This window comes from Recurvomyces mirabilis, assembly GCF_035927965.1.
Source record: "Recurvomyces mirabilis strain CCFEE 5264 chromosome Unknown scaffold_6, whole genome shotgun sequence".
Classification (NCBI taxonomy): Eukaryota; Fungi; Ascomycota; class Dothideomycetes; order Mycosphaerellales; family Teratosphaeriaceae; genus Recurvomyces; species Recurvomyces mirabilis.
This window is the reverse complement of record NW_027041940.1, coordinates 296,302-310,695: the sequence shown is the minus strand read 5'-3', so window position 1 is coordinate 310,695 and position 14,394 is coordinate 296,302. Positions and strand designations below refer to the sequence as shown.

At 53.2% G+C, this 14,394-nt stretch overlaps 7 protein-coding genes across 7 annotated transcripts; 2 read left to right on the top strand and 5 right to left on the bottom strand.

The window, feature by feature from the left end:
- Positions 1-39: 39 nt before the first annotated feature.
- On the bottom strand, positions 40-2,487 carry LTS14_002900 (uncharacterized protein; the record flags this gene model as incomplete). Its single annotated transcript, XM_064835605.1, has 2 exons — positions 40-606; positions 664-2,487. 2 exons carry the CDS (start codon positions 2,485-2,487, stop codon positions 40-42), a joined length of 2,391 nt encoding a protein of 796 aa, XP_064696655.1.
- A 1,588-nt stretch (positions 2,488-4,075) lies between these two features.
- Positions 4,076-4,892, bottom strand: LTS14_002899 (uncharacterized protein; the record flags this gene model as incomplete). The annotated part of the gene is made up of 2 exons (XM_064835604.1): positions 4,076-4,760; positions 4,816-4,892. 2 exons carry the CDS (start codon positions 4,890-4,892, stop codon positions 4,076-4,078), a joined length of 762 nt encoding a protein of 253 aa, XP_064696654.1.
- Positions 4,893-5,284: 392 nt separating this feature from the next.
- LTS14_002898 (uncharacterized protein) lies at positions 5,285-6,771 on the top strand (the record flags this gene model as incomplete). The annotated part of the gene is made up of 2 exons (XM_064835603.1): positions 5,285-5,402; positions 5,453-6,771. 2 exons carry the CDS (start codon positions 5,285-5,287, stop codon positions 6,769-6,771), a joined length of 1,437 nt encoding a protein of 478 aa, XP_064696653.1.
- Positions 6,772-7,227: 456 nt separating this feature from the next.
- Positions 7,228-7,599, bottom strand: LTS14_002897 (uncharacterized protein; the record flags this gene model as incomplete). The annotated part of the gene is made up of 1 exon (XM_064835602.1): positions 7,228-7,599. One exon carries the CDS (start codon positions 7,597-7,599, stop codon positions 7,228-7,230), a length of 372 nt encoding a protein of 123 aa, XP_064696652.1.
- A 258-nt stretch (positions 7,600-7,857) lies between these two features.
- On the bottom strand, positions 7,858-10,500 carry LTS14_002896 (uncharacterized protein; the record flags this gene model as incomplete). The annotated part of the gene is made up of 2 exons (XM_064835601.1): positions 7,858-8,100; positions 8,152-10,500. The coding sequence occupies 2 exons, from the start codon at positions 10,498-10,500 to the stop codon at positions 7,858-7,860; spliced, it is 2,592 nt and encodes an 863-aa protein (XP_064696651.1).
- A 327-nt stretch (positions 10,501-10,827) lies between these two features.
- Positions 10,828-12,792, top strand: LTS14_002895 (uncharacterized protein; the record flags this gene model as incomplete). The annotated part of the gene is made up of 2 exons (XM_064835600.1): positions 10,828-10,989; positions 11,056-12,792. The coding sequence occupies 2 exons, from the start codon at positions 10,828-10,830 to the stop codon at positions 12,790-12,792; spliced, it is 1,899 nt and encodes a 632-aa protein (XP_064696650.1).
- Positions 12,793-12,953: 161 nt separating this feature from the next.
- Positions 12,954-14,332, bottom strand: MNS1B (maturation of Asn-linked oligosaccharides protein; the record flags this gene model as incomplete). Its single annotated transcript, XM_064835599.1, has 3 exons — positions 12,954-13,059; positions 13,117-14,102; positions 14,159-14,332. The coding sequence occupies 3 exons, from the start codon at positions 14,330-14,332 to the stop codon at positions 12,954-12,956; spliced, it is 1,266 nt and encodes a 421-aa protein (XP_064696649.1).
- Between the last annotated feature and the right edge of the window lie 62 nt (positions 14,333-14,394).

Below are 14,394 nucleotides of genomic sequence, written 5' to 3'. Positions count from 1 at the left end.
CCTTCTTTCCTGCCTCATGCAATGCTGTAAGAAATGTATCTACAAAACAAGGAGAGCAGCAACGGCACCCACGGCCAGACCACCGAAGCTGGCACCAGAGATCTTGACACCAGCACCGGTGAATGGCACGACTGAGGTCGTCGGTCGTGCAGTCCAGGATGTGCCGTATGAGGTACCGAAGGAGGTTGGGTACACAGGTGCAGGTGCGCTTGTGGAACCTGCACCGACCGCTGGGACGGTGACTGCGGTGGCTGTAGCGGCCACACTGCTTGGGCAGCCGGCAGCAAGTCCTGTGTAGGCGCTTGATGAGCCACTGACAATTATTGTTGAGGTGGTGAATTGCACTTGTGGGACGGTAACGGTCGTGATAAGGTGGGTTGTGATGCTCGAGGAGTTGATGGTGAGGCCGCTCGACACACCCGTGCTGTAGGTGGCTGGGATGGTCACCGGAGCGGAGTAGGTGATAGTGGTTTGAGGGCCGGTTGGGGCAGGCGCAGTCACGGGTGCGACGGACGTGCTTGCGGGCACAGATGGCACAACGATGGTCGTAGATACAGCGACAGATGTTGTGGCTACAATAGTGCTGCTCGCAGGGCAGTTGGTCACCTGAATCTTAACGTTAGCAGGCGGAAAGTGTAGCGTATGTCGGAAGCGTTGACTTACATCAGCAGCGCAGCTGGTAACGGTGACCTCTTGAGTGCTGTAAAGCGTGATGGTCGAAGGAGCAACAGGGATAGCAGAAACGGACGAGGTGACCGGGCTCACTGGCGATGAGCTTGGCGTGATCACGCTCGTCGAGACAGGAACTGATGAAGTCGAAATGACAGTGCTGCTGGCTGGGCAGTTTGAGACTTCAGGACCACAGCTCGTGATGGTGTACTCCTGGGTGGAATAGATCGTGATCGTAGACGGTACGACTGGAGCGGGTGAGGTCGTAGCTGGGGAACTCTCCGTCGCAGGCACAACAGTCGATGGGCAAGCAGTAATGATAGCCGGGTTTGATGGCACGTGGGCTGCGCAAATACCCTGGAGATACGATGCGGCGGCACTGGTATCAGAGCTTGAGCCAGACCAGGCACTGATGCAACCCATGACATGGGTGATGAATGAGCTGTCCTTGCAGTAGCAATCAGAATCGGAGTTGTCTTTGCAGCTGGTCTCGTACATCCAGGTGTTCAAGCAGCTGGGCAGGAGATCAGGGCAGTTTGGTGTAGGGTAGGATGATGCAGAGCTGCTAGTCACGGCAGAAACTAGAGTCGAGTTTGGTGTGAGTGTAGATGAGCCGCTGATAACCAGAGGTGTCGAGGAGCTGATCGAAGCAGGCGACGAAACGCTTCCGGTTTGAGTAGCAGTTACTGGGCAAATGGTGGTGGAGATGGCGATTGTCGCAGTGACGATAACAGTGCTGCCGGAGCTGACCGAGGTCGACTGAGTAGTGCTGTAGACCGTGCTAGTGCTGTAGGACACAATAGAGATTGAAAACGACGAACTGGTTACAGCGCTGACGACGTCAGAAGTGCTGGAGCTGCAGGATGCGCCGTAGCAGCCGTAAGAGGAGGTCAAAGATGGGGCGGACGACGACACCGCTGGGATGGAGATGTTTCTGGCCGGGTAAGAAGCCGTGATGGAGGCCACCGAACTCGCGGTAGCTGGCGAGGTCTCGACGCTAGATACGCTCGAGGTCTCAGATGTCGAGTAGACGTCCGAGGTGATGGTGGAAGAAGTGCTAACAACGACTGAGCTTGTGGTGCTAATAACGACAGAGCTTGTGGTCACCGGAGAAGTCTCGATGCTTGGGAGAGTGCTGGAGGATCTCGAGAATGAAATGACATCCGAGGTGGTGGCCACAGAGCTGGTAGTCATGATAGAGCTGCTAGCAATGCCGTATGTGCTTGAGATGGTCGGTGTACTGGCAGGTACAGTGCTGGATGCGGAGCCGCAGTTGAAGCCAATGGAGTGAATGCTCATCGAGCACCCGCCAGAGTCGCCGTTACGAGGCTTGAAGGTCACACTCTTAGCACCTCCACACTGCGTGTTCTGGATGATCGAGCCCTCCGAAGAGCAGGAGTGCTGCTCTGTGCAGGTAGAGCCGTCAGGCATGCCGTACTCGCAGTCGAGATCGGCGTCCTTGCTGGAAGAAATGTGATAGGTGTCAATCGACATGGTGTCGTCGTCGTGGCAAGAGATGGAAGGCTTGTCATCGAGGCCACCAGAGATGCACTTGTCCTGGAAAGCACGCTTGCTCAAGACATCGCGCTTGTGAGGCGCATCAGAGCACTGGAAGCCAGAAAACTTGTTGCTGCCGTAGGAGCTGAACGAGCCGGAGTTGAGGCCAGACCAGTCATAGCCACCTTGCTGCTGAGTCGAGCACTGGTTGTCGGTGTTCGCAGGGCAGCTATACGACTTGGCGCCGACAGACCAACCAGTGGCCGCCACACGCTGAGCCGCAAGGCCTGCTACCAGAATAGTTGCTGGTGTAAAATGCATATTGAACAATTTGCGGGATCGCTGGGATCGGTAGTCTGTCGAATTAGATTAAAGCAGAAAATGAGATTTGTTGGCAGAGGAAAACGAGTGACCCTGCTATCTCGTAGGAGAAGAAATGGCAACGAGATCCTGACAAGCAAGAGGAGCAGAAAAGAGAGATGTGATGAGAGAGGAGCGAAACAGCATAGTAGGTACGGAAGACATGGTCTGTTATACATGGAGTCTTGGTTGCAGCACGTCGACCGCGCTCGAAACAGTCGGCCATGAGCTTCTCAGCCAGTCGGAGTCGTTAAAGGGTTCCACGACCAGTGTCAAGACCGCCGCGCGCAGACGAATGCCAGGCCGTGTGTGTAGCAGGATGGAGGCGAACATCGTCGAGCCGCTGGTGAGGATGCAGCGCGTACAAGGAAGGCCACAGACTACTGCAGGAACCCTTCGGTAGCCCCGTTTCACCAGCGGCCTTGGGTTGTGAGAGAAAGCGTGGAAGCGAATCGTGTGTCTAGTTCCGCTTCTCCTGACGTTTCACCGTAGGGTAGACGTCTGATTGGCTAGATGGCTAATGGTCAGCTACATGTATAAGCATAGATAACGAAAGTCGTGGTCGTAAGCTGCAGCCTGCGATATGGAATAATCATCCACCTCCCACGCCATAGTCATGAGCGATACCGTCGTGGCAGCTTGAGTAAACAGCGCTGATTGTGTACGACTGTACTGTGATAGAAAGTCTCACTTGACCACGTCCTGCACATATGCGCAAAATATTGGGCAAAAGTCGTGGTTCCTCCAAGTCAGTAAGGACTTATGGCCAGCAGATGGTTATTCTAGACGACTGCAGCAGACGATCACTATAAACGAAATTATCAGGATCTGGAGATCTCTTGTTATGATGTATAGCAGAGCAGGCACTTACCTTATAGGTCTCTTGAAGCTTCCCGCCTCATCGTTTCAATGTCCATAAATGTTCATGAACCGGTGTGGCAGGCTAGCGACCGGATCAGGTTCCGTTGAAGGCAAGACTCTCGGACAAGTGACGGACTCCCTTACGACTTACGAAGTGGTCGACCTAGGACATGATTGCCCAACAAAGACATCAAGGCGGTCTCGAATACATCGCTTCCTCGACGCAAATAGTAATGCTGTCTAAGCTTCAACCACCCGAGAACGGACAATCGATAGGTTGCTTCAGAGTGCAACCACAGCGGCTGCGCTTTGGTCTTCGAGAACACAGACACCAATGCTTTGGCGAAGCTCGGTCGTTGCTGCTGCATCTAGATAGGATTACTGGACTGTCACGTGGTGACTTTCTCGTCAGGCCATCTGCGACGTGCTGTTTGAGTATTCTAAGCAATTCATACTAGCTCTTTCTATATGAGAAGAGACTGTCCACCAGTCACGGCGAAGGCAAGAATCGTCAGAAGAAAATCACATCTGCTTGATATGCGCAATAATCACACCTGTGTCGATCAAGCGCTTATACACAGAAGTATCATTGCTTCCTAACAGATCTGGATCGCCCTCGCTTGCTTTGCATATCGTCTCGAAAACGCCGCTCATACCAATTTCATCGCATCGCTTAGCATACACAATCCTACACATCCTCATGGAACATACTCCGTCTTTCGGTCGGGCTGTTCTCCGCACTACCACTCGTGCCCAGACTGTTGTTGTTCTTCTTGTGCGAGCTTACGCCTCGTGTCGGTCCTGCTCCAGTATCGAGGTGGGGTCTGGGGCTCACGTTTCGCAAGCTCGTGGCTTCGTTCTGGTCGCCAAAGGGGTTCAGATGGCTGTTGCCGCCAGCCGGTTGTGATGGCGCTCCGACGTGCATCTCCTCGTCGTACCGCTTGTCCACTTCCCGTTGTCTCGATCGACTTCGTCCTCGGTCGTCTGGAATGCCTCCTACACCTGCCTCGCCGTACCCGCCTCCGCCGTAAGGTCCATGTGATGGGTCCTGTAGGCCGAGCTCCTGCTCTTCGTAGTACCCACCTGCTTCGTGATCGACTCGCGCATCCCAGGCCTCGTCTGGATCGAGTGGTCCGAACCCTCGTCGATCCCGCGCACTCCCTGAACCGCCGTAGCTAGTCCCTTCGTAGGCTCCTCCTGCTGTGCGGGTATTGCGTAACGACGCCCATTTCTCGGCGAACCAACCCTGGATACCGCCTGGTGCGGGTGCTGGTGCACGATACGAGGCGTTTGCCTGGCTTTGATTGCGTTTGGCGAAAGGATTGAGGGAGGGTGGTGGTAGGCCTAGTCGCCGCGCTCGCCAATGTGCGTAACTTGATGCTATGATTAGAGATGGTTTGGGCGGCTCGGAACCGGTATGAAGCTTACAGTATGTACCCTCCACCTACTAGTAATATAATAATGACCAAAGCTATCACGAAACCACCGCCAGCTGAGACGGCCATGCTGCTTACTGCTGGTCTAAATCATGCGGCGCGAGTCAGGGATGTCTCCTGCTGTGGATGGTCGTGAGGTCGCCAAGCCTGTACTATGGTCCAATGGTATGTGGGCGTCTTTCGTAACGTCGAGTATCGAATCGAAGTGCTATTGTCCAGGCTGAGAAGCCGTACTCGAGTTTATCAGCTCTAGTAGAAGGAGCTGCGGCACCAAGGCTGGATCTAAGCCGCCCCAAATAGAGCTCCTCGGCTCCGGGCCGTCTGCTTCCGAGCCAGGTGCCTGTAACGTGACGTGAATTACTGAGCAAGGTGCTGCAGCTCGATTACAGAGCATTAATGATAATGCCGTGCCGCCAATCCAAATTTGCATATCAGTCTCACACCGAAGCTGACAATCTGCCATGGGCACCGAACTCTCCTCTCCCCTGAAGACGGAGGGTAAGGTCGACGGCAGGCCCGTCACATTCAGTCTCGTGCGCCACGAAGGCAGTCAATATGAATTAGTATGGGAAGAGAATGGTATGCAAAGCTCTTCAAAGGTATAGTACGTACTTGCTAACAGAGAGCAGAGTCCGACACGAAAGAAAGGATCACCAGAGATGACATGATAGCTGTACTACCAATACACGCGAGCGTACCAGACGATTACACTGTCCTATACGTCGCTCCAAACCCAGCTATCAAGGACAACCCCGTTGCCTCCCCAGTCATCTTCAAGCACTTTGTAGGCACAAATCTTCCAGGGGACTTGGTTCACGCCTACGAACCACCAGGAAATGCATGCTGGCAACTACGGCAAGACGATGGTTCTATCCCAAATCTGCACATCATCGTCTCCTCCGGCTCAGGAACGGGCCAAGGCCAGAACGTCTGGGAGGTTTTACTGAAGCCTATGCTCCAGCATGTTTGCCCCATGGCCGACAAATATGCTGTCCACTTTACCGACTCGGAGTCTAGTGTTACTGATCTTACAAAGAGTGTCCTGTTACCCGCGGCAAACCAGGGTAAAGCACAGTCTATCATATTGCTAAGTGGTGATGGTGGGATAGTGGACATCGTGAATGGCCTGCTCTCTGATAAGCACATGCGACAGTATATCAAACCCAATATCGCCATCCTACCACTAGGGACTGGCAATGCTCTGGCGCATAGTGTTGGCATCACAGCGGACAACACTCTCGGTGTCAAGAATCTGCTGCAAGGTAGGACGCGCGAGCTGCCAATCTTTCGTGTGAGCTTTTCCTCTGGCGCACGTCTTTTGGTCAACGAGGCACGAGAAGTGCAGCAATTGGCTTTGGTCAACGGCGCTCCGACGTCATATGGTGCTGTCGTTTGCTCATGGGGCTTTCACGCTGGTCTGGTAGCTGATAGTGATACGCATGAATATCGAAAGCACGGTGCGGAGCGGTTCAAGATGGCTGCAAAGGAAGCTTTGTACCCTTCTGATGGATCAAGACCGCATCCCTATTGCGGTAAGGTATCTGTACTACGACCTTCGAATGATGGTGCGAAGCAGGACTGGCAAGTCTTGAACAGAAGTACTCACGCCTACGTGCTTGTAACACCAGTCTCAAAACTTGAGAAGGGCTTCACGATTTCGCCCGCCAGTCGACCCCTGGACGGTAAATTGCGACTGGTGCAGTTTAGCGCTTTGAGTGGCGATGAGTGCATGGATATCATGACCAAGGCTTATGATGGTGGCAAGCATGCTGATGACCCGCGAGTCGGGTATGAAGAGATCGAAGGCTTGAGAATCGAGTTCGATGAGGAGGATGCCAGATGGCGGCGTATCTGCGTAGATGGCAAGATCGTCAGGGTGGAAGAGGGCGGATGGGTCGAGGCCAGAGCTGGTGTGAAGGAAGTGGCAGATCTTATATTGGCGCAGTAGAAGATCATGTTACCCACCTCTGCTTAGGCCCCATGCTTGGACTCGATCAGAAGTCTAGTGTGCCGCCCTCCAGCCACGTTTTGCATTGCATGTATAAAATGTCAAGGGCTTGGCCGTTGACGTTGTCGCCATCACTACGATGACCCGGAAGATCTTGGAGTAGGTCCTTGCCAAGCGCGACTTTCCAGCAGTAAGATAGATATCTGTCCACCATTAGTACCCGAGTGGTAGCGCCATTGAGATCATTCTTCGACTTACCTGTATCCTCGGGGATGCTTAGCCAATTCTGACTCGTCCAGCTCCGGCACTTTCTTCGGATTTGTAGATACCAACTTGTCTTTCTCATACCAATGGCGGACGAATATCGCTCGCCACTCTCCGGCTTCAATGTCATGGACAGTGTCTGTGCCTTTCTCGAAGAAGAAACAGAAACGACAATCAGCATCAACATCAACCTCACAACCGTCCAACAACAAAGCGCTGCGTGATGATGGCCTTCATCTTGGTCACGGCTCGCGTCCCAGCAGGGTCAATATCAGTACTCGCGCCCAGACAGCGATGCATGATAAAGGCACCATCGTCGGTCGCAGCCATGGACATCTCGATGAAGTCTTGGTAGTGCTTTTTGCCTGTCCACGAGGTGTAAATGATGGCTTCGGGCGCGAACAGCGAAGCCAGGTTCTCCCACTCGCAGTAATCTCTGCACATCGGCCAGCCTTCCGCAAGCTCGCGAAGTTTGAAGCGCTCTAGAGCAAAATTGCTTGGTCCATTATTTCGCAGAGCATGGTTCGGATGCCAATTCGTGGGAAGATTATGCAGGTCGGGCATATCTATTTGTCCATTTCCTGATCGCTGTGGTGGAGGCGAATGGCTTCGCTGACCGAATGCCCTCGTGTTCGTGATTGATTTGAGTAGAAATCAGGTAGCCGTGACACACTATTCAACCGCCGAGTGGATACGGCACAGCAGGTTGTGGGGGAACCGACCTTCCTCTTCTGGACTTTCCCCAATATCGAGGGCCTTGTTGATCGTTTCCCAAGTTCGTAGTGCTATCCGTGTCCAGGCGTTGGTATGGCAAATCAGTATTCAGCTGGCGGGAGGATTAGGATCGAGATTGCACGCTGCACTTATGCTCTGCTGCTCTTCACGGTATCGTCTAAGTACCTCATCTCGCATAACCTTTCGTGGAGCACGACGGCCGGTGAATAATTCGAATTGTGCAAAGGCCTGCTCCGGCAGGACATCGAAGCCATCCATCAAAATCCAACCCTTGTGAGCCAGTGCGCGAACTTGTTTGACAATAGGCGTAACCATCGGGCGGTATGCGAGCTGTACTCACTGTCAGCGGTAGGCCTCAAGTGCATCACGCAGGTAACTAACTTCTACCAATACACCGCCAGTAGGACTCTTCAGCCAATCTGCCGGCAATGTGAAATTTGTTGGCGAACCATCGGCAGCTTGTGTAGGAATACTGGACAAGATCATGGAAGGATGACGAGCGTCCTTTGGCCACGTGCTTGCAAAGGAGTTTAGGACTCTGACACGATATTTACCACTCTCCGCAGGATCAACCACCCCCACAGACTGATCCTTGAGCAGACTATTGTAATGGCGTGCTAGCTCATGCGCATGGTCAGCATTCCTATTGCAGACGAAAACGGTCCGAACACCAAGAGAAAGCATTGCATAGACGGCCGATCGTGCCTGCCCACCAGCTCCACAGATCAGGGCTGTACTGTGCGGTCGAACAGTGTTTGCAGGGGAAAGACCTCGGCGTAGGCAAGCACGCATTCCGATCCAGTCGGTATTATCGCCGTAAAGAGCCTTTACAGGCCCACTTTTGTTTGCTTGCAGGAGTAGCTGAGTAGAAGTTGGCATCTGAGAATCCTGCACAAACTCACGGACCGGTAAGATGGTATTGACAGCGCCAATTGCCTTGGCATGAGAGCTCAGTCCCTTGAGAAGGGGTAACACACCAGTCTTGTAAGGCTGCACCACCGCCGCACCACCGAAGTCCGGCTGTTGAGACAACATCTCGAAGTCCTTGAGGTCTGGAGAAGAGTGCTTACTGTACGTATGTTGCATGCCGCACGCTCTATATGCAGCATTGTGCATCACAGGCGAGAGCGAGAAGTCGACGCTTGCTCCATAGATGAAGAAGTGAAGAGGCTCATACACAAATGTCGCGAATAGTGCCGAGAAAATGTCGGTTGCTGTGATGGCGGTCTTGCCTCTAGCAGTCATGCTATCGTGCGAGCCTGGAGCAGTGACTGGGGTCAAAATTTTGTTGAAGCAGAGCGAAGTCCGGCCATGCTTTCCAGTGTTGTATGCGGTGAGCAAGGACCGTAAGCCCAATCGACTCGCTCGATCCAGGAAGATGGGTATCCCGAAATTGTCTTCCGTGCTGTCTGCTGGCATGCGCACCCTGACAATGTCGAAGCCTAAGCTATCGCCTCGACAATACAATTTTAGACATTCTTCATCGAGCCAGCCATTCTTCGGTCTGCTATCCATATCGCATTCGCCGATCATGACGGTCCTGCCTTTACCACCGAGTAGAGCTCTGACATTTACATTATCACCATTCGGAGGGAGAGCGACAGTGACATACTCGGGCCCGAATCGCAAACAGTAACTTGTAAGACACATATACTGTTGTTTGAGTTCACCGTCTCGCTGTGCTGGTGCGACTGTCAGTATGATTGGTATTATGGTAGACCTCCGGACAACCGCAAAGGCTTCGGCAATCGACAATAGCAGATCCTCGTGAGGTGGTCCATGATCCGAAGTGCTCATAGCTATGAGGATTTCGATCGCGTCGGCCCCCACTTGAATATCGTCAAGGTCAGCAGTGCGGCGCACAATGTCTTCCAGATCGACCTGTGTACATATGGTGGATGGCCGCTCGTGTACGTATATCTGGGAAAGAGGATACGCGGACTGATGTGAAGGTATACGATCGCGGTCACCCAACACATTCCTCAATAGCCTCAAGAAGTCGCGCTCCACTCGCTTCAGAGTAAGAAAGAGCCCGTCTGATCTGGTGACATCCGATACTCCTTGTTCTGCAGGGGCCGCCAATACTTCAGTGAGGTTGAAAAACTCAAAATTTGTACACGAGCGCAGTAGAGGTCCAGTATCGCGCAGCAGTCGCTGAACCCTATCCACAGACCAGACTTGCAGGTAAGACTGGATTCCCATGGCGTCTCGTGTGACGTGGAATACCGGATGAGTCTTTGCGTAAGTCCGCAACAGTGTTGCACCATCATGCTCGAGATCTGCAAAACCGCATATGATGACACTGTTGGTATTGTGAGTGTTAAGCGTGTGGGCTAACACACTGGCATGGCGCTTATAGAACTCCTCGGTGCCACGAGCCTTGCGATAGTCTCGAGGTGTGATACCTGTGGTATCGAAAAAGGACCTGTCGATCTCGACCAGACGGCGACTGTACGCTGTGGCAGCAAGCACACCTAGAGAACTCTTACCAGCACCTCGTACACCTATTAGGACAATGGAGGAACTGGCGTCAAAGGTGCGGAACGATGCACTATCTTCGAACACATCGCCATGGAGCCCAGAGCGGTCAAGTGTGGCTCGCGGAGTGTTCGTCGGGCGCTCCTCGCGATCGTAAGGTGAAAGGTCTCTTGACGTCGCCTCTGAGACCGAGTGGCGGAGGTCAAGCATGTGATCGTGATTCCGCTTGAGACCGGCATGGAGTGCCGCCATGGCGAGGAGGAGTTGTACACGACCACCTTATGATCGTATTCCTGGTCAGTGGCCTCGAAGCTAAAGTCTGTATATCTCGACGTGAAGGGAGACGTCGAGATGGAAGCCATGAGCTCTGGATAAGCATTCTTCCGAACATCTCTTGGCACGCGCGCCTTCGCCCCACTTTCCACTGCTGTACACACCTCTATGGCCGGAGGTTCATCAGCATCCATTGCAAGCCTAGGCCGCGACCGCGTCTTGCGCAAGCTCGTGTGCTACGGATGTGATGCTTGATCTGGCAGGCACGGCTTTGCGAGGTATCCAAGGTATGCTCAAGGGAGTGCAATGACAGGTGCCGACCAGGGCGGCGAGGACACGGTCCGTGGCAATGGCAAGAAGCGAGCCTCAGCAGGAGATTCGAATGCTCCGAAGCGCTCTCGAGTTTCGCGAGCCTGCGATCAATGCCGAGCATCCCGAGAGAAGTGCGACGGGACGCAGCCAACATGCGTAAGTGAGATAGGCAGCACTCGTCTTGGAGACATCCATCGGCGTGCACACTAACAATTTCCACAGCTGACATGTACATCGCAAGATCGAGAGTGCACTTACCATGAGCAGCCGAAGAAGCGTGGCATTCAGCCCAACTATATCCGAACTCTGGAGTCCTCATTGGCGTGGCTATTCCAGACATGGCCGCAGACCGAAGTGCTGTTGTCCGAGAAACTCGCAAATGTGGACGACGAGACTCACAAGGCCCTCGCCGGAAAAGACGCACCTTCCGCTGAGACTATGCACCGGATGTGGCGAAATGGGATAGTCTGCAAGCAGATAGACCAGGTCCTGTCCGGTGCCCCCATTGACTCTCCCAAGATTACATTAGCCCAACAGGATCTGCAGGAACGACTGGAACCTGTTCGTGCAAATCAACATGCATCGGAGATCTGGCCCCGGTCTGGCACCGACTCAATGCCATCACGCAATGGCGGCCCTTCCCAGTACGATGTGAACAGACCTGCTGCGGTGGAAATTTTACGAGAGACGTGCTTGGATCCTCAGCTTCAAGGGTCACTGACGCATAACATGATTCTCAAGCCTAACGAGCTACACAAGCTTCCCAGCAGTGCATGGAGCTTCCTAGACTACTTTGTTGCCTTTACGTACTCCTGGCTTCCGATCACGGATAAGCAGGAAATACTGAAACTCATGTACACCTTCCCACCGGAAGGACTATCGAAGATGGATCTTGCCAAGTCAGCGAGCTATGCTGAGTTGTTGTCTATAATGGCGCTCGTTGCTCTGCAGACCCACGACGATTCCGAAAGTGACCGTCTGCGTGACATAGTCTACGGCTTGCTGCCCTCATACGCAAGCGACTTCAAGCTAAGCCACGTCAAGACTCTTTTGATCTTGACTGTGGCAGAGGTTATCAGAGAGCGGTGGCCTACCGCCTGGATAGTTGTTGGGTGTGCTTTAAGACTCTCGCTGTTGGCACACTCTGACCCCAACGAACAACGCTTGAACATTGTCGTGCAAGCCGCTGTGGTTCTCGAGACCACAATCGCCGATTATTTGCATCAGCAACCTCAAGCATCGATGAGGCAAATGCAGGCTCTCGGAGAGGTCGCTGAAGATGGGCTGGACGAATGGTCGCTCTGGCATGACCCACTCGAGCCCGTACTGGCGTCTAAAGCTCCCATGCGAGCATTCAGTACGTTCAATGGTGTTGTCCGGCAGGCCTTCGCTGGTCTCGAAGCACTTGAACAGGCTTCATCTGATAGCCCGATTCCACAAGCCAAAGTAGCAAGGACAGTGTCCTGCTTGCTGAGCAATAGCGTCCTTGCAAAGGGCAGAAAGCATCCTGCAGATGTCTTAAGCTCCTCAAATCAACCACCGGCCCGGGTGAATTATACACCCCAGAGTACAGCCAATGGACAACAGGCAAGTCTTCCATACCTCAGCATACCAACAAATGCTAGTAGCGACACAGCGGGCCTTACGCCCATCTTACACTCTGAACACCATGGCTTCTCCGATGACTGGCTCAGCCAACCATTACCGCCCATGACGAGTGCTCTCGAGCAATCTGCATTTCAAGGCAGTGATATCTTCGAAGAGCTCGCCATGCTGGAGCGTGCCGACTCTCGTCAACAGCCACAATTCATGCAGAATCTGGGTTTCGCACCGGATCTTGATCTGGCTGAGTTCTTTGGTGCAGACTACCAACTATCGGATCCTGTCCTCGCCTACATGCAACCTCCAAATCTTGACTTGCCTTCGACAGTAGGTGCTGCAGTTGGAGACAATGGTTGAAGCAGCGTCATATCATCCTGGCACATGCCATTGAGCCTCGAGTATTCGCCCCGCTCGAACCCATCAATGACTCTGGATACTCGCCAATGGCATATCATGCAGTCCTCCACATGACTAGCGGGGCCAAAGTTGCGGCCTTAACAACCTCCACGACATGCGACTCATTGCTGCCATACCTTGATAGGGTGTGCTTCTGTGTTGTACACATATAGATTGCTGCTGTCATAATTGACTTGCCAGACATCGTCCGGAGCATGGATGAGGTAGCTACGATCTCGAAGGTCAGTCATTTCCGGCGACGAAGATGATCAATCGCAAGCTTACCTATACTTCAGCACTTCTGCAAAAAAGAAGGAGTCTTGGAAATTCTTGAAGCTTCCGCCGTGCGCGGCATTGACGTCCGTTATCTCTGAGAAGCCAGAGCCGACACGACAAGTAGCGTTGATGGCTTGGAACGCGGCCCACGACCAGTCCTGGTATTTGGTGTCGCCAGTCGCTCTGTATGCGTAGTAAAAGCTCTCGAGCACTTCCGGACGAAGTATGTAACTACTGTCAATGATGTAAAAGCCAGCCTTCTCAAAGAATGCCGCTTCCTCAACGGGCACGGATGAATTGTCCCACGAAAAGCTTTCGGGCCCGATCCCGGTTGATGTCTGGTTGTACGTGTCCTCACAGGCACTGACCAGGTTCAGACCGAAGTCTATATACTTCTGCTCGCCAAGCACTAGACCTCCGAGGATGAAGTTGCCACCGTCGAAGCACGCCAAGTGGCTCGACAATTCCACGATCGTGGTACTGTCGAAAGCGGCCAGAAACGTGAGGTCTGGCCGAGACGAGGGATGCGAAGCCAGATGCGCGATAGTGCTGTCGGCTGCAGCTACCCACCGATCTCGATAGGCGCCAAATCTTGTGGGATCGTACACGTACATCTTGATCAGGTACTCGTAGAAGCTGTCGTCGCCACCGTTCCAGCCACCAGATGCATCTACAAATTGCCCGGTCGAGATTTCGATGTTTGAGCCAACAAGGCCTGACCATGGTTCGGACGACGATGGCTGTGGGCTCAGAAGATAGCTTTCGCCCTTTTGCACCAGGTCGCCATAAGTGGTATTACCTGTCAGGTCGGATAGGTGTGTCCATTCCAGCACCAGGGTACCAATCTGTGCCAGGTTGTTGGTGGTGGAGCCATCTGTGCTGCGGCTGCTGAAGATCAGGTTATTGCTCGGCACACCACTTGGTGTGTTGAAAGCATAGGTGAGGTTATTCGCAAGATTCTGAGCCTGCACGAGCAACGCTGGAACAAGGCTCGTCTATTCCTTCGTCAGCATAGCAACCTTCGATCAAAGGAATGCTCATTATGGCGCACATCATTCACCAACGAAGATACGGGGCCAGATAGCAGATCATAGGCCGACAACATTGATCCCAGATATCGTATGGTAGTCTCAAATAGGCTGACCTGCTCATCTTGATAGCTTCCGCTCCAGTCTATCGTTGGAACATACGCTAGGATCTCGTTCACGACCTCAGCATTCTGCATGACTATGGCCGTGGTCAAGGCATCCGCGGCTGATGCACCCCATCCATTGCTACAATTGTCAG